Source organism: Sorex araneus, chromosome X, assembly GCF_027595985.1.
Source record: "Sorex araneus isolate mSorAra2 chromosome X, mSorAra2.pri, whole genome shotgun sequence".
NCBI lineage: Eukaryota > Metazoa > Chordata > Mammalia > Eulipotyphla > Soricidae > Sorex > Sorex araneus.
Genome location: NC_073313.1, coordinates 86,336,429 through 86,362,459, shown reverse-complemented (window position 1 = coordinate 86,362,459; position 26,031 = coordinate 86,336,429). Strand labels below are relative to the sequence as shown.

At 47.4% G+C, this 26,031-nt stretch overlaps 1 protein-coding gene and 1 pseudogene across 1 annotated transcript; one reads left to right on the top strand and one right to left on the bottom strand.

Annotated features, from left to right (window-relative positions):
- The first annotated feature begins 800 nt into the window (after nt 1-800).
- LOC101538616 (RNA-binding motif protein, X-linked 2-like) lies at nt 801-11,866 on the top strand. The gene is made up of 6 exons (XM_055123002.1): nt 801-909; nt 1,127-1,242; nt 4,128-4,179; nt 7,891-8,020; nt 9,297-9,474; nt 10,317-11,866. The coding sequence occupies exons 1-6, from the start codon at nt 905-907 to the stop codon at nt 10,811-10,813; spliced, it is 978 nt and encodes a 325-aa protein (XP_054978977.1). The 5' UTR covers nt 801-904; the 3' UTR covers nt 10,814-11,866.
- Nucleotides 11,867-14,225: 2,359 nt separating this feature from the next.
- Nucleotides 14,226-15,393, bottom strand: LOC101538884 (zinc finger protein 512-like; annotated as a pseudogene).
- Between the last annotated feature and the right edge of the window lie 10,638 nt (nt 15,394-26,031).

The following is a 26,031-nucleotide window of genomic DNA, read 5'->3' as shown; positions in this document are numbered from 1 at the left end:
CTTTTTTTTTTGCTTTTTGGATCACACTCAGTGATGCACAGGGGTTACTCCTGGCTCTGCACTCAGGAATTACTCCTGGCTGTGCTCAGGGGACCATATGGGATGCTGGGAATTGAATCCAGGTCTGCAGCGTAGAAGGCAAAAGCCCTCCCTGCTGAGGTATTACTCCATCCGCAGCTTAACACCTTTTTATGAGTATATAATCATCATCAGCCATCACTAAAATGTACAAGTTATAACGGGCGTTTTATTTTTTATTTAAAAAAATTTTTTGCTTTTTGGGTCACACCCTGTGATGCATAGGGGTCACTCCCGGCTCATGCACTCAGGAATTACTCCCGGCAGCGCTTGGGGGACCAGATGGGATATTGGGAATCAAATCCGGGTCGTCCCCGTGCAAGGTAAACGCCCTACCCGCTATGATATAGCTTCAGCCCCCACAAAGGATGTTTTAGGGACGAGCCCACAGCAACATGTGGCTGTGTGTCACCTAAACAGGGTTTTTTGTACTGGGAGTAAAGGCTGGGATCAAAATCTCCAAATCAGGACACTTTCCCCAGCCGCCAATCGGCAAATGTTAATGGCGAGCGCGGTCAGCGTCACGGGCTTACAGAAGCCGCCCTGAGGCAAGAGACGCAGCTCGCCCTTCCGTCCTTCCGGTTCACAGCCGGAAGAGCCGGACTAGAGAAAAAATCTGTCTCGGTCGAAGTCAGAGGCACGTCCCGGTTCTCGTGCGCATGCGTTACGTGCGTTACGTCCAGACGTGGCTACTCGCTTCCGGTTCGAATGATCCCTTCCGGGGGAGCTCTAGCCAATGGGATTGCCGCGCTGAAGCCGGGCGACGGTTAAACGGCTTTTTCCAGAAGTCGTTGGCTCGGCATTTGGCGGCGGGAGCCGGCTGAGGATGAAGTAAGGCTCCGGCTCTCCTGTGTGGGCTGTGGGAGGTCGGGGCTGGGGGTTGGGATTCGGGAGGGAGGAGATGAGGGAAGGGCGGGCCGCGGCGGGGGCGAAGCGTGTGTGGGGGGGCGGGGGTCGCGGAGCCCGGAAAGCGCCGAGTCCCTTTCAGGGGAGCCCTGGCTGGGCGCGCGCCGGGCCGCGGCCCTTGACTCTGCCGTAACTCCCGCAGCCCGTTAACGAAAGTGAAGTTGATCAACGAGCTCAACGAGCGCGAGGTCCAGCTGGGGGTGGCGGAGAAGGTGTCCTGGCACTCCGAGTACAAGGACAGCGCCTGGATCTTCTTGGGTGAGTGTCCCGCGGAGCGCTCGGGCCCAGCCGCCTCCCGCCCGTCTCCCGTGCAGACGCTCCCCCCTCTCGCTCGCGCCCTCGCGCCCCCGCCCTCTCGGAGCTCACACCCAGCGATGCTCAGGCGTCACTCGGCTCTGGCGGTGCTTGGGGCCCATATGGGGTGGGGCAGGGATGGTGCCAGGGATCGCACCTGGGTCAGCCTCATGCACGACAAGTGCCCTCCCCGCCTGCTGCGGCTCCAGACCTGCGGGCACTGCTTTCTGCTGCTTACTTTGCGGCCACACCCGGCCGTGCCCTGGGCTTCTCCTGGCCCAAGGCAGCGGGGTCGCTGGCGGGCTCTGGGGAATACGCTGTAGCCAGCGATGGACCCCGACACTGGCTCTGGGCACGCAGGCGCATTGGCCACCGTACTGTCTCTGGCCCCTTGTTTCTGTGCTTTTTCCGGATTTTAATTTTTCCCCCTGGCTCCCCCTCCCATTCCATTTTCTCTTCCCCTTCCCCATTTCCTTTCTCATTCTCCTCTCCCACTCTTCTCCTCCTCTCCTTCGTGTTCTCTTCGCTTTCCCCTGCCCTTCTCTTCCCCTCTCCTTGCTCTGTCCCCTTCTTCTTCCTCTTACCCCTCTCTGGCCTTCTCTTTTTTTTAATGTTGTAGAGATTTATTTCAATTTTTTGGGGGGGGTCACACTCAGCGGTGCTCAGGGGTTACTCCTGGCTCTGCACTCAGGAATTACCCCTGGCCATGCTCAGGGGACCATATGGGATGCTGAGATTCGAACCCGGGTCGACCGCGTGCAAGGCAAACGACCTACCCGCTGTGCTATAGCTCCAGCCCCTTATTTCAATTTTTTAATTTTTTTTTTTGCTTTTTGGGTCACCTAGCGTTGCACAGGGTTTATTCCTGGTTCATGCCCTCAGGAATTACTCCTGGGGGTGCTCAGGTGTGAGGGGGGCATATGGGATACTCGGATTGAACATGGTTCATACGCATGCAAGGCAAACACTGTATCCACTGTGCTATCGTTTCAGCTCCTGTCCTCCTCCTCTTACCCTTCTCATCCTCTCTTTTCCTTCTTCCCTTCCCCTTCTCATCATCCTCTTTCCCTCTCCTCTTCCCTACTTCTTCCCTGATTTCCTTTTTCCCTTGCCTTCCACCTGCCTCTCTTCTTCTCCCATTTCTTCCCATCTTGCCCCTCCCCTTCCTCTTTTCATACCTTCTTCTAAGCCCTCCCACCTTTCCCCCTTTCTTCTTCTCCTTGTCCTTCCTCTTTTCTCTCTTTCCTCACAGTCCATTTCCCCTTCCCCCTTTCCCTCTTCCCCTCTCCCCTTCTCCCTTCCACCTCTTCCCCCTTCTTCTTTCCTTTCTCCTCCTCCTCTTTCCCTACCCCTCACTCCTCTCTTCTTCTCCCCCTGCGCCTCTTCACTTTCCCTCTCCTCTCCTCGCTTTGCCTGAAATACATGCTTGGCTGCTTTGACAATCTCATGAGTCATAGTAATAAACCCATTTATAGAGGTAGGACATGTTTGAACGGGGATTTACTTTTGTGAAATGCTTAAAAGTTTTCTTTATAATCCTATGTGAAGGAGAGGTAGGGATAATATTTGCATATCTAAACTGATTTTGGGGGGTCAGGGGGATAGCGGGTTAGGGGCACAGATTATTAAACTAGGTCTGGTGGCCCCCAGCACTAAAACCTGCTCATAGCATCAACAGGTGTAGCCTTGGTGGCACCAGAGCACTGCCAGGTCACCCGAAGCTGCAGTGTCAGAGCAGCATCACATCCTTGGGTCCTTCAAGTGTGTTGTCTGACCCACTATGATAGATAAAGAGCGCATGACTTCAAAAATTTTTTTGTAATTTTGGGCCACAGTCAGTGGTGCTCAGGCTTACTCCTGGTTCTGAGCTCAGGGATTACTTCTGGTGTGGTTTGGGGACCATATATGGTCCAGGGGATTCAACCTAGTTCAGCTGCATAGAAGACAAGCTCTCTACCTGCTCTACTATCACTCTGGCCAAATTTATATATACACACACATATATATGCATACACATATAATGTATATGTACATATATATATACACACACACACAAACACATGTTTTGGGGGCACACCTGCTGTGCTCAGGGGTTACTCCTGCTCTAGATTCAAAGATCACTCCTGGACTTGGGGGAATCATATTGGGTGCTGGGCATCAAGGTTGTGTTGGATGCATGTAAGGAGAGCATCTGCTATAATATCTCTAACTGCTGATACTATATTTTAAAATGTATTTGTGGTGTTGGAAACTAACTCATTTGTCTATAAAGGTTTGGTTCGAGGACCAGAAAGAGTACTCTGGGTAAGGCCTTGAATTTGGCTAACATTAGTTGCAAAGCACTTACCACTTATGGTCCCCTGAATGCCTCTAGGAGTGATCCTTGAGCATAGTTGGGTGTGGCAACATAATTGAAAAAAAAAACAAAACATTTTAACATCTAAAAAAAATGGAGGGGGCTGGAGCGATAGCACAGCGGGTAGGGCATTTGCCTTGCACGCCGCCCACCCAGGTTCAATTTCCAGGATCCCATATGGTCCCCTGAGCACTTCCAGAAGTGATTCCTGAGTGTATGAGTCAGGAGTAACCCCTGTGCAACGCCAGATATGACCCAAAAAGAAAAAATGGTGTTTGAGGGAAAATTAGTTTAGTCTGTTACTGGTTATCTTGACCTTTCCATGTTCAAACTTAAAAAAAAAACTTTCTATAATACTGTTGTACTGTATTCTATCAAATTGTGAGTTTAGATCCTATTTTGATAACCTCAGGACTAGGCCTAGAGCCTGGTACATAGGACATAGGACATGCTTGGTAAATGTTTGAACTGAAATGTGACTTTTCTCTTCTAGGGGGACTTCCTTATGAATTGACTGAAGGGGATGTTATCTGTGTTTTCTCCCAGTAAGTCTGCTTTCATTTTTTGCTTTCTGGATTATCAGTGTCATTTTTCTTCCATGAAAAAATTTGTTTCCTTACAAATTGTAGGCTGACTGGCATTTCTGCATAGGGAGAGCTCAATTCAAGTTTTTGCTTTAGTTCTACCCAGGACATAGATGTAGAGCTCTCTCAGTGTGGAAAATCCAGCAACTTGTCTCAAGGCTTCTGCTCTGCTTCTATTGCTTTTTTTTTCTCTTTTTCTCTTTTTTTGCATTGTGGGGAGTTCTTCAGGGGTTACTCCTGACTCTGCTTAGAAATCACTCTTGATAGTGGTTGGAGGACATGGTATGTGGTGCTGGGGATTCAATTCCCATCAGCTGCATGCAAGGGAAGGGCTGTACCACCTGTATTTTCTCTACGGCTGTTTCATTGATCTTTTATTGAGCGTTGTTAAGCCTGGACCTACAGTAGAGCAGATTACAAGACTCCTAGAGAGCTACAGTCCCCCTGCAAAGTTTCTGTTTGACCCCCTACATACTAGGCATAATAACCCTTGCAGGCCCACACCTATGTGACACTATACACTTAGAACAGAGTGTATAGGATTTAGGAGTAAAAACCAAAGGTTTAGGTAGTAGTTTGCTTTCTTTGCTTCCAGATAAGTGTAAGGTTAGTGAGCCGACCCAATCTGCCTTGGCTGGACAGCTTAGGGGACCGTAGGTTCTGGTTCCTGCGTTGGGTACCATAGATGTTAGAAGGCCATGGGAAAGAAACTTGGCAATGTTGATGACAAGTGAGCCATGGGTGTAGGTTTTGGGCATCCCACTCAGGCTGAGAGCTCTGGCAGGGATAGAGGTGGCTTCCTCCCTGCTTCTGGGTGTTGGGGAAGTTCACAGTAGGTACAGCCCATGATTTCCATTTCTTCATGGTATCTATTCCTGGTCTAGTCTCTCATCTAGGGCCTCATTCTTCAATACCACTGGCCTGTGTACTGGTCCATGGACTGGTGGTTGAAGACCCATTGATCTAGATGTTTTGGTCTTGTTTATATTGAGTGATGGTCAGCTAGTATGTGTATTCTGATTTTCGCTCCAAATGCTCTTCATGATGGGCTGGAGCGATAGTACAGCGGGTTGGGCGTTTGCCTTGCACGCAGCCTACCCAGGTTTGATTTCCAGCATCCCATATGGTCCCCTGAGCACCACCAGGAGTAAGTTCTGAGTGCAGAGCCAGGAGTAACCCCTGTGCATTGCCGGGTATGACCCAAATAGCAAAAACAAACAAACGAACAAACAGACAAAGAAAACACAATGTTCTTCATGCCATTGTTAAATAATCACTTTCAAAAGTATTTTTGATAGGTCATTTGTCTAGGATTGGGTTTGAGCAGAGTGGTTGACTCTGCAGGGGTAGTGTGAGGGACTTTTGAGGGTTATGGAACTGTCTTTGGAATTTTGGAAAAGTGTTTCTTCTGGGGACTGAAAGCTAACGACAACAAAGAACCATTGGCAAGTGCACTACAGAGTTTTGCTTTTTCATTATCAGAGAATTACATTAGTAATTACAACTTGTGACAAAATGTATAGAAAGGAATATAGGAAAGAGGGCCAGAGAGTACAGTGGATAGGGAGCAGGAAAAACATTGGTATATTTCTTTATTGTCTTTTAATTGTTGGCATTGTTTCCAATAGTTTCCTATTGTAAATTAAACTAATGTACATTTTAGTATGCAGCTCTTTTTATGTAATTATTGGATTAATGTTGCCAGCTTTCTCTTGATTTTTAATTTTATTTGTTTTTAAACCACAGTAGTCTCTATGTAAGTATTATTTTTGACGAGCTGAAGGGACCATATGGGGTGACCAAACATGGGTTGGTTTTATGCAAGGCAAGCACCCTGCCTGCTGTACTCTCTCCAGTCCCTCTTTGCTAACTTCTGAATGTTACTTTAAGAGGTGTTTATATTATTGTCAGGTTATTCTCTATAGAGATCTTTTTTTGTTGCTTATTATAAATGGGGTTCTTCCACCATTATATATTTTTAAAAGATTACTGTTTGTATTCAAGAAATTGGTTTATCTGTAACTATAACCTATTTTTGACAAAAAATTTAATTAGACATTGTAAGTTAATTTTGGACTCTTAAAATTAGTATTTTAGGTTTTCTATAATACTGTCACATCTGATCTTCAAACAAATATGGTTTCACCTTTTTTCATATATATGTTTTCTCCTAATTGCATTGGCTGCTATTAAATAGGTAAATAATTCTTGACATTAGTTGAGCTGTTTTTAGTACTTTCTGTTAAAGATGATAGATTTTGGCAAAAATCTGTGTCTGTGATTATGTTTATAATGTATTCATCAAATTTTCTTTGTTCTTTGTGTTATTTGGCCCTGTCCAGTGGTGCTTGGGAACTTTTCCCAGCTCTATGCTGGGGGATTATTTCTGGTGGTGTCTGGGGGACCATTTTGTACCAGGGATTGAGCCTAAGTGTCCTACCTGAAAAGCATATACTCAAAGCCACTGAGTTTTCTTACTGTTTGCTGTTTTCTTTTGGTGACTCTATTAAAAAAATTATTTTTTTTGTTTTTGTGCCTCACCTGGCAATACTCATGGCTTTGTGGTCAGGAATCACTCCTGATGTTGCTCGGGAGAACGTTTGGGATGCTTGGGATCGAACTTGGGTCGGCCGTGTGCAAGGCAAGCAGCTTACTAGCTATACTGTTTATCCTGGTGACACTGAGCTCTGCTCAGGCATTACTCCTGGCTTTGTGCTCTGGGTTCTCTCCTGGTAGTGGTTGAGTACTTTAATTTAGGGTGGTGTCATGAATCTTGAATCTTAATTATTATCACCAGTATTTTAAAATTTTTGCCTTTATTTTCAATTGAATCACTGTGAGATTGACACTTAAAAAGCTGTTCAAGATTAGGTTTCAGTTTTCCAAAATCCATTTCTCAACCAGTGTACATTTCTCAGCACCCCTCACTCCCCACCCCCAGCCTGCCTCTATGGCAGGCACTTTTCTTCTCTTCACTCATTTTCTATTTTTTTAAAATTTTTTTTTAGCTTAGAAGTCCCTCTCCAGCTCCCTTGATAAGCTCAGTTTTTTTTTCCGCTTTTTGGGTCACACCCAGCGATGCTCAGGGGTTACTCCTGGCTTTGCACTCAAGAATTACTCCTGGCGTTGCTTGGGGGACCATATGGGATGCCGGGGATCGAACCCGGGTTGGCCGTGTGCAAGGCAAACGCCCTACCCGCTGTGCTATCGCTCCGGCCCTGATAAGCTCAGTTTTATAGCCCAACTCTCAGGTTCTGTTGCCTTTGAGAAATTGTTATTCACTATTATGTTTCTTTATATCCCATAGATAACTCAATTTTTAAATTGGACATTTTCAATTATATCCTTGAATAACATTTTTGTCTTATTTTGGGGTGCCACACCAGTGGTGCTCAGGGCTTATTACTGGCTCTGCGCTCAGGGATCACTCATGGTGGGGCTCAAGGGACCATATGGGGTGTTAGGGATTGAACCCGGTTCGTTGCATGCAAGGCAAGAGATCTGCCCACTGTCTTACTGCATTGGCTCCCCCTCTATAACATTTTATAGGCCGACCCAAGTTCATTGGTCAACTGGTTCTAGCTTTGTTTTTTATTGTCAATATTTAAGTTTTGTTCGTCATCCATTCTGAAAATTTTATTTCAAATAGTGTCTTTTTTTATAAATAAATAGATATGGTGAGATTGTTAACATAAATCTGGTACGGGATAAGAAGACTGGGAAATCCAAGGGATTTGGTTTCCTTTGCTATGAAGACCAGCGGAGCACAATTCTGGCTGTTGACAATTTTAATGGCATCAAGGTGAGTATAAGTATTAAGCAGGATTTGGCTGAATGTTTCTGAGGAAGTGGTTTGGTTTTATTTTTCCCCGGACTCACACAGGCCCAGAGGCCACCAGAATGAGACATACAGAGTTTCAGGGGTGTGGGGAAATTGTTCCCTGGAAGCAGTTACATGGGCCTCTGCCCCTGCCAGCACCTGTTTCTTCCTCAGCATTTGCTATTCCCCCACCCACCCTGTCAGGCCTTTGTTTCTTACCTTTCCCTCCTCACCACTGTATTTCTCCAGCCCAGGAGAGTGATTCTTGGAGAATTTGTCACCGATTGCACCATTAATAGTGGTTACTAGGACAGCATGGAATGGGGTTATAGGTTTTCATTTTAAGGGAGCCTATATTCAAATGGTGTCAAGGAAGGGATGCTTTTCAATATATTCTTTTTCCTTTTTGGTTCACACCCAGTGACGCTCAGGTGTTACTCCTGGTTCTGCACTCAGAAATTACTCCTGGCCTTGCTGTGGGGACCATATGAGATGCTGGGGATTGTATCTGGGTTGGCCACGTGCAAGACAAATGCCCTACCTGTTGTGCTATTGCTCTGGCCCCTCAAAAATGTTTTAAATGGGAAATAGTATAGAGGATTAGAGGTATGTTAGACTTAAAGGTAAGACAAAAAGTCAGGCCTTGTATTGGAACAATAAAAGCTAGACTTTAAATTTTGTGTGCCATTGCCTGTAGAATTAAGTCTGTATCAGGGGCTGAAGTGATCCCAAAGTGGGTAGGGCTCATACCTTGCATGTGGCTGATCAGGGTTTGATCTGACATGCCATATGATCTTAGCACAGCCAGTAGTGTCTCAACGCCCCATCCCCCAACAAAAAAGAATTAAGTCTGTGCCTGAAAAATGAAATGTTTCTGTTTGAAGTGAGTGATTAATCTTTTGTTGTTTGCCCAGAGTTTATGTTTCACAGCAAAAATAACAGTGTGAACTAGTTACAAAATTTCCCAGCGTTTTTTCATGCCATGACACAAATAGAGCCCAAAAATATTTCTATGGCACATGGGTAAAATGACCGATGATGCTAGTGTACTCGCCTCAGGGGTTCCAGTAGCCCTCAGGCCCCAAGTGGTTGGTCTGAGAGCAGAGAAAATTGCTGTCTGGGAAAATGTGCTCAAACACACAAGTTGGGCAAACAGTGTTGGAGATTTCCCCAGAGATAGACTTAGCAGGAAGTTGGTGTAGGGCACCTAGTTTGGTGGGAGTACTGTCTTTGCTGATGTGTTGGAATTCTGTCTTAGATCAAAGGACGAACTATTCGAGTGGATCATGTGTCTAACTATCGGGCTCCTAAGGACTCAGATGAATTGGATGATGTGACCAGATTGCTTCAAGAGAAAGGCTGTGGGGCTCACACACCTTCAAACAGTTCAGCTGAGGACTCTGAAGATGACAAACCCACAAAAAAACACAAAAAAGGTGAATTGTTACAACCCAAAAAGATTCTAGGTGGTTTTAATTGTGTTTTGATAAGGATAGCTGTTTATTTAACCATAGAAAGGTAAATTTATTTTCTAATAGAAAATATTCATATAACTAAAACTTTTAAGAAATAGTGACTTAGTAAAATTAAGTTTATGTCAAGATACAAATATAGATACCCATGTTTTTTCTTTTTGGATCACACCCGGTGATACACAGGGGTCACTCCTGGCTCTGCACTCAGTAATTACTCCTGGCGGTGCTTGGGGGAACATATGGGATTCTGGGAATCGAACCTGGGTCAGCTGCATGCAAAGTAAACGCCCTACCTGCGGTGCTGTTGCTCCAGCCCTGATACTTATTTTATTTCATCTAGACTCCCCTAGAGAAAAGTAAATTTAAACAGTATACTGATAGGCATAAACACTTTCGCAAAAATCTCCTAAGACATTTTAAAAGCTCCTTGTCATATTGGAGGATGAAAATGGGATATTTTTACTCTTCATTTTATAATCTTTGCTCTTTTTGCTGTCTTGCCATGGATATTAATATATTATTAAAATTCAAAATATTGGCCTGGGTGATAATAGTACAGCGAGTGGTTACGGTGTTTGATGTATACACAACCAACCCGGGTTTGATCTCTTGCATAACATGATCCTCCAAGCACTACCACCCCAAATTCAAATTATTTTTTGGTGGGTTGGGGTCACAACTGATGGTGCTTAGGCTTATACCTGGTTCTGCATTTGATGCAGTGTATTCAGAAAATAAAGGAGCTTTGGGGGAGAGTTGTTTATTTTTTTATTTCCTGTTTTTTCCTCCCCCCTTATCTCCAGGCAAAAAGGAAAAAAAGAAAACGAAGAAAGACAAGCGGGAAGTACAGCCAGAACCACCTGTCTCCTCTTTATCACCCAGAAGCAAGATGATAAAGGAAAACAGTTCCCCTGACTATAAAAAATTCAACAGCAAGAATTCTGAAAAGATTCTGAAGTCAGAGTCCAGGGAGGGGCTGAAGCAGTACCACAGCTCCCCTGAGGTCAGGACAACCTACCACTCTGCAGCAGAGCCCCGAGATAAGGAGTCAAAGAAGGAGAAGCCCAAACATGAACACAGGTCCTTAAGTAGGAGGGAGGAAAGGGAAGAAAAGAACAGGGATAGAGACAGAGATCGAAGCTCAGATACTCACGTTGGCCGGAACAACGAGCGTTCTGAATGGCATGGTCGTAGGAGTAGGAGTAGGAGTAGGAGCAGTGATAAATCCCACAGGTATCAAAGATCCTGGCACTCCCGGGATTGGGGAACCCCCACTTCCAGAGACTACAGGCATCACTGAGCCTGCAGCCGATTGTGTTGCTTGGTAGAATTGGACATGAAATGGTTGTTCGTGTGTGTGTGTATGTGTGTGTGTTTTGGGTCCCACCAGGAGGTTCTCATGACTTCTAGCTCTGTACTCAGGGGTCAATCCTGGCTTGTGTGTGTGTGTGTGTGTGTGTGTGTGTGTGTGTGTTTTGGGTCCCACCACGAGGTTCTCATGACTTCTAGCTCTGTACTCAGGGGTCAATCCTGGCAGGGCTCAGGACCATACGAGGTTCTGGGGACTGAACATAGGACAGCTGCCTGTAAGACAGACACCCTGTCCACTGAACTGTGTCTCTGGCCCCAGAATTGAACTGTTAAAAAAGTAGTTTTTCAAAAGCAATAACATTTATTTCTCTATTTTGATATGTAAAATCTTTTGAAGCTAAATTATTTTAGTCCCTTGTGTATCAATCCTTGAGAGAGTTATATGTCATATAGTCTGATGTCCTTACTCTTTCGGGGAGGGAGGCAGGTAACACCTAGCAATACTTAGGGGTTACTTCTGACTGCACTCAGGAATTACTCTTGGCAGTGCTTGGGGGACCATATTGGATGCCATAGGAATTGAACCCCAGTTGGCTATGTGCAATTCACACGCCTGACCTATTTACTCTCTCTCCGTCTCCTGATGTCCTTGAGTTAAGCGCAGTTTGTTGTCCTTGAGAATATAATTGGTACTAATCAGATCAAATGTGCTAAATGGGTTCATATATAGACCCATGAACCTATAAACCCCCAAGTTAGGATGAGAAATGTTAAGAAATGGGAAAATATTAGACATATCTAAAATTTAGTCTGTGTTGGATGACCTTTCCAGTTGGCAGATAAAACCATAGAGAAGTGTGACATAAGCTGGTTTAAGTAGCATGATATAGTAATGAAGCTGTTAGTCTGTTCTGTTTATATTAATAGGTTGTGTCTTTTCCTGAACCATTTTGTTGGTTGATACATTTCCACATGTTTTTCTTGAAGTTTATTTAAATTGAGAAATTCGCACAACAAAATTCACTTTGTAAAAAAATTAGCTTTTCATAATTGACTTAAAGTTGGTTTGAAATATTGTAAAGGTTCTGTTGTTAGCTTCATACCTTTATATGTGTATAATTGTCACAACATCCACCACCAAAATTGCAGTGCCATCCCACCACCAAAAAGACCCCTGCTGGTTCCTTCCACTACCTACTCCTTCCTTCTGATAGTCACCATTGTTTTCCTTGAGTCTAGCAAGATTGTTACTTTTCTTTCCTTTTTCCTTTTTTTTTGTGAAGCAAGTAATCTTTATTTTTTTTATTAAAAAAAATTTTTTGGGGGGAGTCAGACCCAGTGAAGCTCAGGGTTGCTGCTAGCTCTGCACTCAGTATTTACTCCTCGCTGTACTCGGGCAACCCACATAGGATGCTGGAGATAGAATGTGGGTTGGTCCTGTGCAAGGCAAATGCTACACTCACTGTACTTTTGTCCTCACCCTGAAGCAAATTAGTTTTAATTAAAACTTGAAAAGTTTAGAGGGGAGAAAAAGGAAGAAATCTGTGTTCAAGAGAATACAGGCTTCTCCAGAGTAGAAAAAGGCATGTTGAATAGGTCGGGCTTCCTTGAGAATGTTTATCTACATTGTTTTTATTTGTAGTGTTTCTCTTCTGAGAGGCTCTATTTTCAGTTATCTATCATCCATGGCTCTACTCTTTTATTTTTATTTTTTCATGTCTCTACTCTTTGCTTCAACTTGATGCTTGCTTCAGGTTTGATGACAGAATGTCCCAGTAATTCTCCTGTAGTTTTCCAGCATCACATCCCTGAACAGGGTCCTTTGCTCATCAACCAGGAGGTGCCAGTCTTTCCACGTGAAGTTCAGTAACATCCTCAAACAGCAGCATCCCCAGAGATGTTTTGATTGTTATCTCTTAGAAGTTCCGTGAACTCTTGAAGTAAAGTTGAGGAAGATTGGGAAAACTGGCATGGCTGGCTCCTGTATCTTAAGTCTTAATGTTTATGGCTTGGACAGAAGCCTCCATAATTTTTTCGTCATGCCAAATTAGGATCTTTCCTTCCTGTACCTTCTGTCTGTGCTCTTTTGCTGCTTTCTAACCTGTGTTTGGTACCAAGATCCTCCTTCATGTCACAATGAATTTGAGTGAAGCAGCCCAGCATGTGGAGCGACTTTGGCCCATGAGGACCCTGGAAGCAGCAAGTTCTGGTGGATACCATTGTTGGATTTTTGATGGGCTCTGAAGAAAATCTGTTGAATACTTTGGGCTGACTAGAATTGTGGCACCCCTTGAACACAGGGTGTTCTTCCCTGGTGTCCTCTGATAGGAAAGCGTATCACTTGAGCTCTGCCCCTCATTATGCTTATCCCAAATCGATCCTCTCTGGAAAGAAGCAATCTGTTCTTGGTTCATGTTAATTTTTGGGGGGGGGGTTATAGGGAGAGGTACACCGCCAGTGCTCAGTGCTTACTCTAGATTCTAAGCTCAGGGATCGAACCTGGGTGAGCTGTGTGCAGGGCAAGTTATTAGTCCTAAGGCTCCAATGAGCAACACTGAAATTGGTATGGATCTCATGCAATCTGTTAAATTTTTTGGGTAGGATGATCAGGACAATTGGGGGGACTCTGCCACCCCTTGGTGAACACAAACTTTTCTTCCACTTCCTAGTGTCCTCACATAAGGAAATTATATTCCTTGTCCCCATCACTTATTTTGTTCCACCGCCCCAATTTATCCAGCCCTACATGCTGTACCAGCTCTCTACCTCTCCTATTTTAATTTTTTAAGACTCAGAAGGGTAAAGAACAAATCCCTGATGTAATTCCTAAGAGATTGAGTTTTCCAAAAGAGCAGTTCCTTGCCAGCGTTGAATGAGGTTTGGAAACAGGAAGCAAGACACAAGCCAGTTGTGTCATGGAAAGGTGTGTGGGCACAAAACAAAGTGGAAAATGGCAAAAGGTAGGTTCTTGAAGCACCTTGAAACCAAGAAGCCTCCGTGAATGAGTATTCGGAGCTTGCTACACTGAATAGAACCTTCAGAATTAGCAGAGTGTTTGTCATAGAGCAGAGTCATAACCTCCAAAGGCTTAGTGTCTCAGTGAGAACAGTAGTGTATCCGGGACTAGGAACTCTGTCAGGGAGGCAGTTGTCTCTTTAGGGAGTTGCATGGTTCCAAGGAAGTTTTATTAGTTCTAAGTCTAAAAGAACATCACTGGAATTGTGAGGGGTATCTCACACAGTCTATTACATGCTTTGGGTACGATGGTCAGGATAATTGGGGGGAATCTACACCCTACAGTGAACGCGAAATTTTATTCTTGGGCCCCATCACCTATTTTGTCCCTTTCCCAAATGTATCCAGTGAGAGCCAGTGTATTCACTCTCTGCTTTTTGTTGTTTGGTTTTGTTTTGGGGCTACCCCTGGCAGTGCTCAGGAGTTACTACTGGCTCTGTAGTAAGGAATTGCTCCTGGCGGGCGCAGTGGAGCCGATGGGGTTGAAGAGCCCAGATGAGCTTTAAGGCCAGGCATGCTACTATAGACAACCTCACAACCCTGTTTGGGACAGTGAATGTGATGGCACTTCTTGATCTCTAACTTTTACTTGTCAATCGCTTCTTCACTGAAGGTGGATAGTCCAAGATGTGCCTATTTTAACTTTCGATTATCAGATACAAGATCCCAGAGCAGATTCCTATTAGGACAGTTCTTGTCCAGCACAGCAGAGGCCAGCTCTTGTGGACGAAACTGAGCTAACTTGACAGAATGCCTTAAAACCTGGCCCCCACTCGGAAACTGCAGGCTTCTGTCCGTTAAGCCCTCTGGCTGCCCTGTGTCTAGAAAGAAGACAGGCCCGTGCTCTGACCTCAGGTGATATGCAAGTCCAGCCTTGACCAATACACCTTGCCACAATGGTGACCCGTCAGGGTCAGCTTCTCCAGCTGGGCAGCCTCTTTTCCACATTTTTGGACATGGTTCAGATAGGCCGTGATGCTGCTAACGCTACTAGAGCAGCTCTCACGTGTGCACCTGAGTTTCCCCAGTCTCTTGAGAACGCTGCGGAGCCTCTCCCTCTCCCTCGGTTCTTTGGATGCGTCCCCTCCAGCCCTCTAAATAGGCAGTTTTGGTTTTGTCATGACACGGGACTTCTTCCCTGCCAGTGCGCGAAGCTCTTTCCCTCGGTGATGGAAAATAAGCATTTACGGTTTGCAGCTTTGCATATGCTTCTCAAGGCCCTTGAGGGTCTTCCTCCCTACCGTCTGGCCGGTAGGACGGGAGACACTGCCTTTCTTCACGATCTCTTTAAATACCACTGCTCCTTCACTCTGCGGCGTCAAGTGGTGGATCCTTCCGCATACGCCGAGCCTGGGATTTGGCATTAGACTGAGTGTCTTTCGAGGTCACTGCAGTGTATGGGGACTTAGTGGCGCCCTGTTCCAGAAAGCAGCTGCCACCCATAAACAGTGGGATCTGGATTTTCAAAAGGATTGCAAGAGAGGTCAGATCTTCTGGGTGTATGTCGATTCCCAGGTTTGTAGATAAGTCTTCTTTAGAGGAGGATCCTGGCATAGACAATAAGCTAGCAGTGTTCAAGGTGTTACGTGAATTGAATTTCCACGACTGCCAGAGCTCCCAAAAGTACTGGGAGGTAAGGGCGGGTAGCCTATCCCAGGTCAAGATTTCTGTCACTAAAACTTGCACACTTGAATTTTCAGCAAGTTCATTTCTGAGTGAGGCTCAGTCCTGAAACAATGGGGTCCACCCAGAGACAAGGCAGAGTGGGAGCGAGACCCTTCTGGACTGTTTCGGCCTTTCCTGGGCTGGCTTGCTCACCTTGGAGGTAGATGCCAAATTTTTGTACTTGGTTTCAAAAAGTATTGTTACTTGATGTTCCTTGGTGTTTTGCTGACAGATACCAGGTGATAAGTGTTTGGTATTTTGTTAATACCCTTGCTGCAGGTCCCAAGTGATAAGCTCCTCCTGGGTTTGCTCAGCAGAGAGAGGCCAGCCCTTGTGGGTGAAACTCTGCTGTCTTGGCAGAACGCCTTCAAAGCGTCCTTGGCAGAAAGCCCCCACTCGGTGACTGCAGGCTTATGTCCGTTAAGCCCTCTGGCTGCCCTGTGTCTAGAAAGAAGATAGGCCCGTGCTCTGACCTCAGGTGATATGCAAGTCCAGCCTTGACCAATACACCTTGCCGCAATGGTGACTCGTCAGGGTCAGCTTCTCCAGCTGGGCAGCCTCTTTTCCACGTTTTTGGACATGGTTCAGATAGGCCGTGATGCTGCTAACGCTAGTAGAGCAGCTCTCACGTGTGCACCTGAGTTTCCCCAGTCTCTTGAGAACGCAGCGGAGCCTCTCCCTCTCCCTTGGTTCTTCGAATGCGTCCCCTCCAGGCCCTCTAAATGGGCAGTTTTGGTTTTGTCATGACACGGGACTTCATCCCTGCCAGTGCGCGAAGCTCTTTCCCTCGGTGATGGAAAATGAGCATTTACGGTTTGCAGCTTTGCATATGCTTCTCAAGGCCCTTGAGGGTCTTCCTCCCTACCGTCTGGCCGGTAGGACGGGAGACACTGCCTTTCTTCACGATCTCTTTAAATACCACTGCTCCTTCACTCTGCGGCGTCAAGTGGTGGATCCTTCCGCATACGCCGAGCCTGGGATTTGGCATTAGACTGAGTGTCTTTCGAGGTCACTGCAGTGTATGGGGACTTAGTGGCGCCCTGTTCCAGAATGCAGCTGCCACCCATAAACAGTGGGATCTGGATTTTCAAAAGGATTGCAAGAGAGGTCAGATCTTCTGGGTGTATGTCTATTCCCAGGTTTGTAGATAAGTCTTCTTTAGAGGAGGATCCTGGCATAGACAATAAGCTAGCAGTGTTCAAGGTGTTACGTGAATTGAATTTCCACGACTGCCAGAGCTCCCAAAAGTACTGGGAGGTAAGGGCGGGTAGCCTATCCCAGGTCAAGATTTCTGTCACTAAAACTTGCACACTTGAATTTTCAGCAAGTTCATTTCTGAGTGAGGCTCAGTCCTGAAACAATGGGGTCCACCCAGAGACAAGGCAGAGTGGGAGCGAGACCCTTCTGGACTGTTTCGGCCTTTCCTGGGCTGGCTTGCTCACCTTGGAGGTAGATGCCAAATTTTTGTACTTGGTTTCAAAAAGTATTGTTACTTGATGTTCCTTGGTGTTTTGCTGACAGATACCAGGTGATAAGTGTTTGGTATTTTGTTAATACCCTTGCTGCAGGTCCCAAGTGATAAGCTCCTCCAGGGTTTGCTCAGCAGAGAGAGGCCAGCCCTTGTGGGTGAAACTCTGCTGTGTTGGCAGAACGCCTTCAAAGCGTTCTTGGCAGAAAGCCCCCACTCGGTGACTGCAGGCTTATGTTTGTTAAGCCCTCTGGCTGCCCTGTGTCTAGAAAGAAGATAGGCCCGTGCTCTGACCTCAGGTGATATGCAAGTCCAGCCTTGACCAATACACCTTGCCGCAATGGTGACTCGTCAGGGTCAGCTTCTCCAGCTGGGCAGCCTCTTTTCCACGTTTTTGGACATGGTTCAGATAGGCCGTGATGCTGCTAACGCTAGTAGAGCAGCTCTCACGTGTGCACCTGAGTTTCCCCAGTCTCTTGAGAACGCAGCGGAGCCTCTCCCTCTCCCTTGGTTCTTCGAATGCGTCCCCTCCAGGCCCTCTAAATGGGCAGTTTTGGTTTTGTCATGACACGGGACTTCATCCCTGCCAGTGCGCGAAGCTCTTTCCCTCGGTGATGGAAAATGAGCATTTACGGTTTGCAGCTTTGCATATGCTTCTCAAGGCCCTTGAGGGTCTTCCTCCCTACCGTCTGGCCGGTAGGACGGGAGACACTGCCTTTCTTCACGATCTCTTTAAATACCACTGCTCCTTCACTCTGCGGCATCAAGTGGTGGATCCTTCCGCATACGCCGAGCCTGGGATTTGGCATTAGACTGAGTGTCTTTCGAGGTCACTGCAGTGTATGGGGACTTAGTGGCGCCCTGTTCCAGAATGCAGCTGCCACCCATAAACAGTGGGATCTGGATTTTCAAAAGGATTGCAAGAGAGGTCAGATCTTCTGGGTGTATGTCTATTCCCAGGTTTGTAGATAAGTCTTCTTTAGAGGAGGATCCTGGCATAGACAATAAGCTAGCAGTGTTCAAGGTGTTACGTGAATTGAATTTCCACGACTGCCAGAGCTCCCAAAAGTACTGGGAGGTAAGGGCGGGTAGCCTATCCCAGGTCAAGATTTCTGTCACTAAAACTTGCACACTTGAATTTTCAGCAAGTTCATTTCTGAGTGAGGCTCAGTCCTGAAACAATGGGGTCCACCCAGAGACAAGGCAGAGTGGGAGCGAGACCCTTCTGGACTGTTTCGGCCTTTCCTGGGCTGGCTTGCTCACCTTGGAGGTAGATGCCAAATTTTTGTACTTGGTTTCAAAAAGTATTGTTACTTGATGTTCCTTGGTGTTTTGCTGACAGATACCAGGTGATAAGTATTTGGTATTTTGTTAATACCCTTGCTGCAGGTCCCAAGTGATAAGCTCCTCCTGGGTTTGCTCAGCAGAGAGAGGCCAGCCCTTGTGGGTGAAACTCTGCTGTGTTGGCAGAACGCCTTCAAAGCGTTCTTGGCAGAAAGCCCCCACTCGGTGACTGCAGGCTTATGTTTGTTAAGCCCTCTGGCTGCCCTGTGTCTAGAAAGAAGATAGGTCCGTGCTCTGACCTCAGGTGATATGCAAGTCCAGCCTTGACCAATACACCTTGCCGCAATGGTGACTCGTCAGGGTCAGCTTCTCCAGCTGGGCAGCCTCTTTTCCACGTTTTTGGACATGGTTCAGATAGGCCGTGATGCTGCTAACGCTAGTAGAGCAGCTCTCACGTGTGCACCTGAGTTTCCCCAGTCTCTTGAGAACGCAGCGGAGCCTCTCCCTCTCCCTCGGTTCGTTGAATGCGTCCCCTCCAGCCCTCTAAATGGGCAGTTTTGGTTTTGTCATGACACAGGACTTCTTCCCTGCCAGTGCGCGAAGCTCTTTCCCTCGGTGATGGAAAATAAGCATTTACGCTTTGCAGCTTTGCATATGCTTCTCAAGGCCCTTGAGGGTCTTCCTCCCTACCGTCTGGCCGGTAGGACGGGAGACACTGCCTTTCTTCACGATCTCTTTAAATACCACTGCTCCTTCACTCTGCGGCGTCAAGTGGTGGATCCTTCCGCATACGCCGAGCCTGGGATTTGGCATTAGACTGAGTGTCTTTCGAGGTCACTGCAGTGTATGGGGACTTAGTGGCGCCCTGTTCCAGAAAGCAGCTGCCACCCATAAACAGTGGGATCTGGATTTTCAAAAGGATTGCAAGAGAGGTCAGAAAATCTGGATGTATGTCTATTCTCAGGTTTGTAGATAAGTCTTCTTTAGAGGAGGATCCTGGCATAGACAATAAGCTAGCAGTGTTCAAGGTGTTACGTGAATTGAATTTCCACGACTGCCAGAGCTCCCAAAAGTACTGGGAGGTAAGGGCGGGTAGCCTATCCCAGGTCAAGATTTCTGTCACTAAAACTTGCACACTTGAATTTTCAGCAAGTTCATTTCTGAGTGAGGCTCAGTCCTGAAACAATGGGGTCCACCCAGAGACAAGGCAGAGTGGGAGCGAGACCCTTCTGGACTGTTTCGGCCTTTCCTGGGCTGGCTTGCTCACCTTGGAGGTAGATGCCAAATTTTTGTACTTGGTTTCAAAAAGTATTGTTACTTGATGTTCCTTGGTGTTTTGCTGACAGATACCAGGTGATAAGTGTTTGGTATTTTGTTAATACCCTTGCTGCAGGTCCCAAGTGATAAGCTCCTCCTGGGTTTGCTCAGCAGAGAGAGGCCAGCCCTTGTGGGTGAAACTCTGCTGTGTTGGCAGAACGCCTTCAAAGCGTCCTTGGCAGAAAGCCCCCACTCGGTGACTGCAGGCTTATGTCCGTTAAGCCCTCTGGCTGCCCTGTGTCTAGAAAGAAGATAGGCCCGTGCTCTGACCTCAGGTGATATGCAAGTCCAGCCTTGACCAATACACCTTGCCGCAATGGTGACTCGTCAGGGTCAGCTTCTCCAGCTGGGCAGCCTCTTTTCCACGTTTTTGGACATGGTTCAGATAGGCCGTGATGCTGCTAACGCTAGTAGAGCAGCTCTCACGTGTGCACCTGAGTTTCCCTAGTCTCTTGAGAACGCAGCGGAGCCTCTCCCTCTCCCTCGGTTCTTCGAATGCGTCCCCTCCAGGCCCTCTAAATGGGCAGTTTTGGTTTTGTCATGACACGGGACTTCATCCCTGCCAGTGCGCGAAGCTCTTTCCCTCGGTGATGGAAAATGAGCATTTACGGTTTGCAGCTTTGCATATGCTTCTCAAGGCCCTTGAGGGTCTTCCTCCCTATCGTCTGGCCGGTAGGACGGGAGACACTGCCTTTTTTCACGATCTCTTTAAATACCACTGCTCCTTCACACTGCGGCGTCAAGTGGTGGATCCTTCCGCATACGCCGAGCCTGGGATTTGGCATTAGACTGAGTGTCTTTCGAGGTCACTGCAGTGTATGGGGACTTAGTGGCGTCCTGTTCCTGAAAGCAGCTGCCACCCATAAACAGTGGGATCTGGATTTTCAAAAGGATTCCAAGAGAGGTCAGATCTTCTGGGTGTATGTCTATTCCCAGGTTTGTAGATAAGTCTTCTTTAGAGGAGGATCCTGGCATAGACAATAAGCTAGCAGTGTTCAAGGTGTTACGTGAATTGAATTTCCACGACTGCCAGAGCTCCCAAAAGTACTGGGAGGTATGGGCGGGTAGCCTATCCCAGGTCAAGATTTCTGTCACTAAAACTTGCACACTTGAATTTTCAGCAAGTTCATTTCTGAGTGAGGCTCAGTCTTGAAACAATGGGGTCCACCCAGAGACAAGGCAGAGTGGGAGCGAGACCCTTCTGGACTGTTTCGGCCTTTCCTGGGCTGGCTAGCCACCTTGGAGGTAGATGCCAAATTTTTGTACTTGGTTTCAAAAAGTATTGTTACTTGATGTTCCTTGGTGTTTTGCTGACAGATACCAGGTGATAAGTGTTTGGTATTTTGTTAATACCCTTGCTGCAGGTCCCAAGTGATAAGCTCCTCCTGGGTTTGCTCAGCAGAGAGAGGCCAGCCCTTGTGGGTGAAACTCTGCTGTGTTGGCAGAACGCCTTCAAAGCGTTCTTGGCAGAAAGCCCCCACTCGGTGACTGCAGGCTTATGTCCGTTAAGCCCTCTGGCTGGCCTGTGTCTAGAAAGAAGATAGGCCCGTGCTCTGACCTCAGGTGATATGCAAGTCCAGCCTTGACCAATACACCTTGCCGCAATGGTGACTCGTCAGGGTCAGCTTCTCCAGCTGGGCAGCCTCTTTTCCACGTTTTTGGACATGGTTCAGATAGGCCGTGATGCTGCTAACGCTACTAGAGCAGCTCTCACGTGTGCACCTGAGTTTCCCCAGTCTCTTGAGAACGCTGCGGAGCCTCTCCCTCTCCCTCGGTTCTTCGAATGCGTCCCCTCCAGGCCCTCTAAATGGGCAGTTTTGGTTTTGTCATGACACGGGACTTCATCCCTGCCAGTGCGCGAAGCTCTTTCCCTCGGTGATGGAAAATAAGCATTTACGCTTTGCAGCTTTGCATATGCTTCTCAAGGCCCTTGAGGGTCTTCCTCCCTACCGTCTGGCCGGTAGGACGGGAGACACTGCCTTTCTTCACGATCTCTTTAAATACCACTGCTCCTTCACACTGCGGCGTCAAGTGGTGGATCCTTCCGCATACGCCGAGCCTGGGATTTGGCATTAGACTGAGTGTCTTTCGAGGTCACTGCAGTGTATGGGGACTTAGTGGCGTCCTGTTCCAGAAAGCAGCTGCCACCCATAAACAGTGGGATCTGGATTTTCAAAAGGATTGCAAGAGAGGTCAGATCTTCTGGGTGTATGTCTATTCCCAGGTTTGTAGATAAGTCTTCTTTAGAGGAGGATCCTGGCATAGACAATAAGCTAGCAGTGTTCAAGGTGTTACGTGAATTGAATTTCCACGACTGCCAGAGCTCCCAAAAGTACTGGGAGGTAAGGGCGGGTAGCCTATCCCAGGTCAAGATTTCTGTCACTAAAACTTGCACACTTGAATTTTCAGCAAGTTCATTTCTGAGTGAGGCTCAGTCCTGAAACAATGGGGTCCACCCAGAGACAAGGCAGAGTGGGAGCGAGACCCTTCTGGACTGTTTCGGCCTTTCCTGGGCTGGCTTGCTCACCTTGGAGGTAGATGCCAAATTTTTGTACTTGGTTTCAAAAAGTATTGTTACTTGATGTTCCTTGGTGTTTTGCTGACAGATACCAGGTGATAAGTGTTTGGTATTTTGTTAATACCCTTGCTGCAGGTCCCAAGTGATAAGCTCCTCCTGGGTTTGCTCAGCAGAGAGAGGCCAGCCCTTGTGGGTGAAACTCTGCTGTCTTGGCAGAACGCCTTCAAAGCGTCCTTGGCAGAAAGCCCCCACTCGGTGACTGCAGGCTTATGTCCGTTAAGCCCTCTGGCTGCCCTGTGTCTAGAAAGAAGATAGGCCCGTGCTCTGACCTCAGGTGATATGCAAGTCCAGCCTTGACCAATACACCTTGCCGCAATGGTGACTCGTCAGGGTCAGCTTCTCCAGCTGGGCAGCCTCTTTTCCACGTTTTTGGACATGGTTCAGATAGGCCGTGATGCTGCTAACGCTAGTAGAGCAGCTCTCACGTGTGCACCTGAGTTTCCCCAGTCTCTTGAGAACGCAGCGGAGCCTCTCCCTCTCCCTTGGTTCTTCGAATGCGTCCCCTCCAGGCCCTCTAAATGGGCAGTTTTGGTTTTGTCATGACACGGGACTTCATCCCTGCCAGTGCGCGAAGCTCTTTCCCTCGGTGATGGAAAATGAGCATTTACGGTTTGCAGCTTTGCATATGCTTCTCAAGGCCCTTGAGGGTCTTCCTCCCTACCGTCTGGCCGGTAGGACGGGAGACACTGCCTTTCTTCACGATCTCTTTAAATACCACTGCTCCTTCACACTGCGGCGTCAAGTGGTGGATCCTTCCGCATACGCCGAGCCTGGGATTTGGCATTAGACTGAGTGTCTTTCGAGGTCACTGCAGTGTATGGGGACTTAGTGGCGCCCTGTTCCAGAAAGCAGCTGCCACTCATAAACAGTGGGATCTGGATTTTCAAAAGGATTGCAAGAGAGGTCAGATCTTCTGGGTGTATGTCTATTCCCAGGTTTGTAGATAAGTCTTCTTTAGAGGAGGATCCTGGCATAGACAATAAGCTAGCAGTGTTCAAGGTGTTACGTGAATTGAATTTCCACGACTGCCAGAGCTCCCAAAAGTACTGGGAGGTAAGGGCGGGTAGCCTATCCCAGGTCAAGATTTCTGTCACTAAAACTTGCACACTTGAATTTTCAGCAAGTTCATTTCTGAGTGAGGCTCAGTCCTGAAACAATGGGGTCCACCCAGAGACAAGGCAGAGTGGGAGCGAGACCCTTCTGGACTGTTTCGGCCTTTCCTGGGCTGGCTTGCTCACCTTGGAGGTAGATGCCAAATTTTTGTACTTGGTTTCAAAAAGTATTGTTACTTGATGTTCCTTGGTGTTTTGCTGACAGATACCAGGTGATAAGTATTTGGTATTTTGTTAATACCCTTGCTGCAGGTCCCAAGTGATAAGCTCCTCCTGGGTTTGCTCAGCAGAGAGAGGCCAGCCCTTGTGGGTGAAACTCTGCTGTGTTGGCAGAACGCCTTCAAAGCGTTCTTGGCAGAAAGCCCCCACTCGGTGACTGCAGGCTTATGTCCGTTAAGCCCTCTGGCTGCCCTGTGTCTAGAAAGAAGATAGGTCCGTGCTCTGACCTCAGGTGATATGCAAGTCCAGCCTTGACCAATACACCTTGCCGCAATGGTGACTCGTCAGGGTCAGCTTCTCCAGCTGGGCAGCCTCTTTTCCACGTTTTTGGACATGGTTCAGATAGGCCGTGATGCTGCTAACGCTAGTAGAGCAGCTCTCACGTGTGCACCTGAGTTTCCCCAGTCTCTTGAGAACGCAGCGGAGCCTCTCCCTCTCCCTCGGTTCGTTGAATGCGTCCCCTCCAGCCCTCTAAATGGGCAGTTTTGGTTTTGTCATGACACGGGACTTCTTCCCTGCCAGTGCGCGAAGCTCTTTCCCTCGGTGATGGAAAATAAGCATTTACGCTTTGCAGCTTTGCATATGCTTCTCAAGGCCCTTGAGGGTCTTCCTCCCTACCGTCTGGCCGGTAGGACGGGAGACACTGCCTTTCTTCACGATCTCTTTAAATACCACTGCTCCTTCACTCTGCGGCGTCAAGTGGTGGATCCTTCCGCATACGCCGAGCCTGGGATTTGGCATTAGACTGAGTGTCTTTCGAGGTCACTGCAGTGTATGGGGACTTAGTGGCGCCCTGTTCCAGAAAGCAGCTGCCACCCATAAACAGTGGGATCTGGATTTTCAAAAGGATTGCAAGAGAGGTCAGAAAATCTGGATGTATGTCTATTCTCAGGTTTGTAGATAAGTCTTCTTTAGAGGAGGATCCTGGCATAGACAATAAGCTAGCAGTGTTCAAGGTGTTACGTGAATTGAATTTCCACGACTGCCAGAGCTCCCAAAAGTACTGGGAGGTAAGGGCGGGTAGCCTATCCCAGGTCAAGATTTCTGTCACTAAAACTTGCACACTTGAATTTTCAGCAAGTTCATTTCTGAGTGAGGCTCAGTCCTGAAACAATGGGGTCCACCCAGAGACAAGGCAGAGTGGGAGCGAGACCCTTCTGGACTGTTTCGGCCTTTCCTGGGCTGGCTTGCTCACCTTGGAGGTAGATGCCAAATTTTTGTACTTGGTTTCAAAAAGTATTGTTACTTGATGTTCCTTGGTGTTTTGCTGACAGATACCAGGTGATAAGTGTTTGGTATTTTGTTAATACCCTTGCTGCAGGTCCCAAGTGATAAGCTCCTCCTGGGTTTGCTCAGCAGAGAGAGGCCAGCCCTTGTGGGTGAAACTCTGCTGTGTTGGCAGAACGCCTTCAAAGCGTCCTTGGCAGAAAGCCCCCACTCGGTGACTGCAGGCTTATGTCCGTTAAGCCCTCTGGCTGCCCTGTGTCTAGAAAGAAGATAGGCCCGTGCTCTGACCTCAGGTGATATGCAAGTCCAGCCTTGACCAATACACCTTGCCGCAATGGTGACTCGTCAGGGTCAGCTTCTCCAGCTGGGCAGCCTCTTTTTCACGTTTTTGGACATGGTTCAGATAGGCCGTGATGCTGCTAACGCTAGTAGAGCAGCTCTCACGTGTGCACCTGAGTTTCCCCAGTCTCTTGAGAACGCAGCGGAGCCTCTCCCTCTCCTTCGGTTCTTCGAATGCGTCCCCTCCAGGCCCTCTAAATGGGCAGTTTTGGTTTTGTCATGACACGGGACTTCATCCCTGCCAGTGCGCGAAGCTCTTTCCCTCGGTGATGGAAAATGAGCATTTACGGTTTGCAGCTTTGCATATGCTTCTCAAGGCCCTTGAGGGTCTTCCTCCCTATCGTCTGGCCGGTAGGACGGGAGACACTGCCTTTTTTCACGATCTCTTTAAATACCACTGCTCCTTCACACTGCGGCGTCAAGTGGTGGATCCTTCCGCATACGCCGAGCCTGGGATTTGGCATTAGACTGAGTGTCTTTCGAGGTCACTGCAGTGTATGGGGACTTAGTGGCGTCCTGTTCCTGAAAGCAGCTGCCACCCATAAACAGTGGGATCTGGATTTTCAAAAGGATTGCAAGAGAGGTCAGATCTTCTGGGTGTATGTCTATTCCCAGGTTTGTAGATAAGTCTTCTTTAGAGGAGGATCCTGGCATAGACAATAAGCTAGCAGTGTTCAAGGTGTTACGTGAATTGAATTTCCACGACTGCCAGAGCTCCCAAAAGTACTGGGAGGTATGGGCGGGTAGCCTATCCCAGGTCAAGATTTCTGTCACTAAAACTTGCACACTTGAATTTTCAGCAAGTTCATTTCTGAGTGAGGCTCAGTCTTGAAACAATGGGGTCCACCCAGAGACAAGGCAGAGTGGGAGCGAGACCCTTCTGGACTGTTTCGGCCTTTCCTGGGCTGGCTAGCCACCTTGGAGGTAGATGCCAAATTTTTGTACTTGGTTTCAAAAAGTATTGTTACTTGATGTTCCTTGGT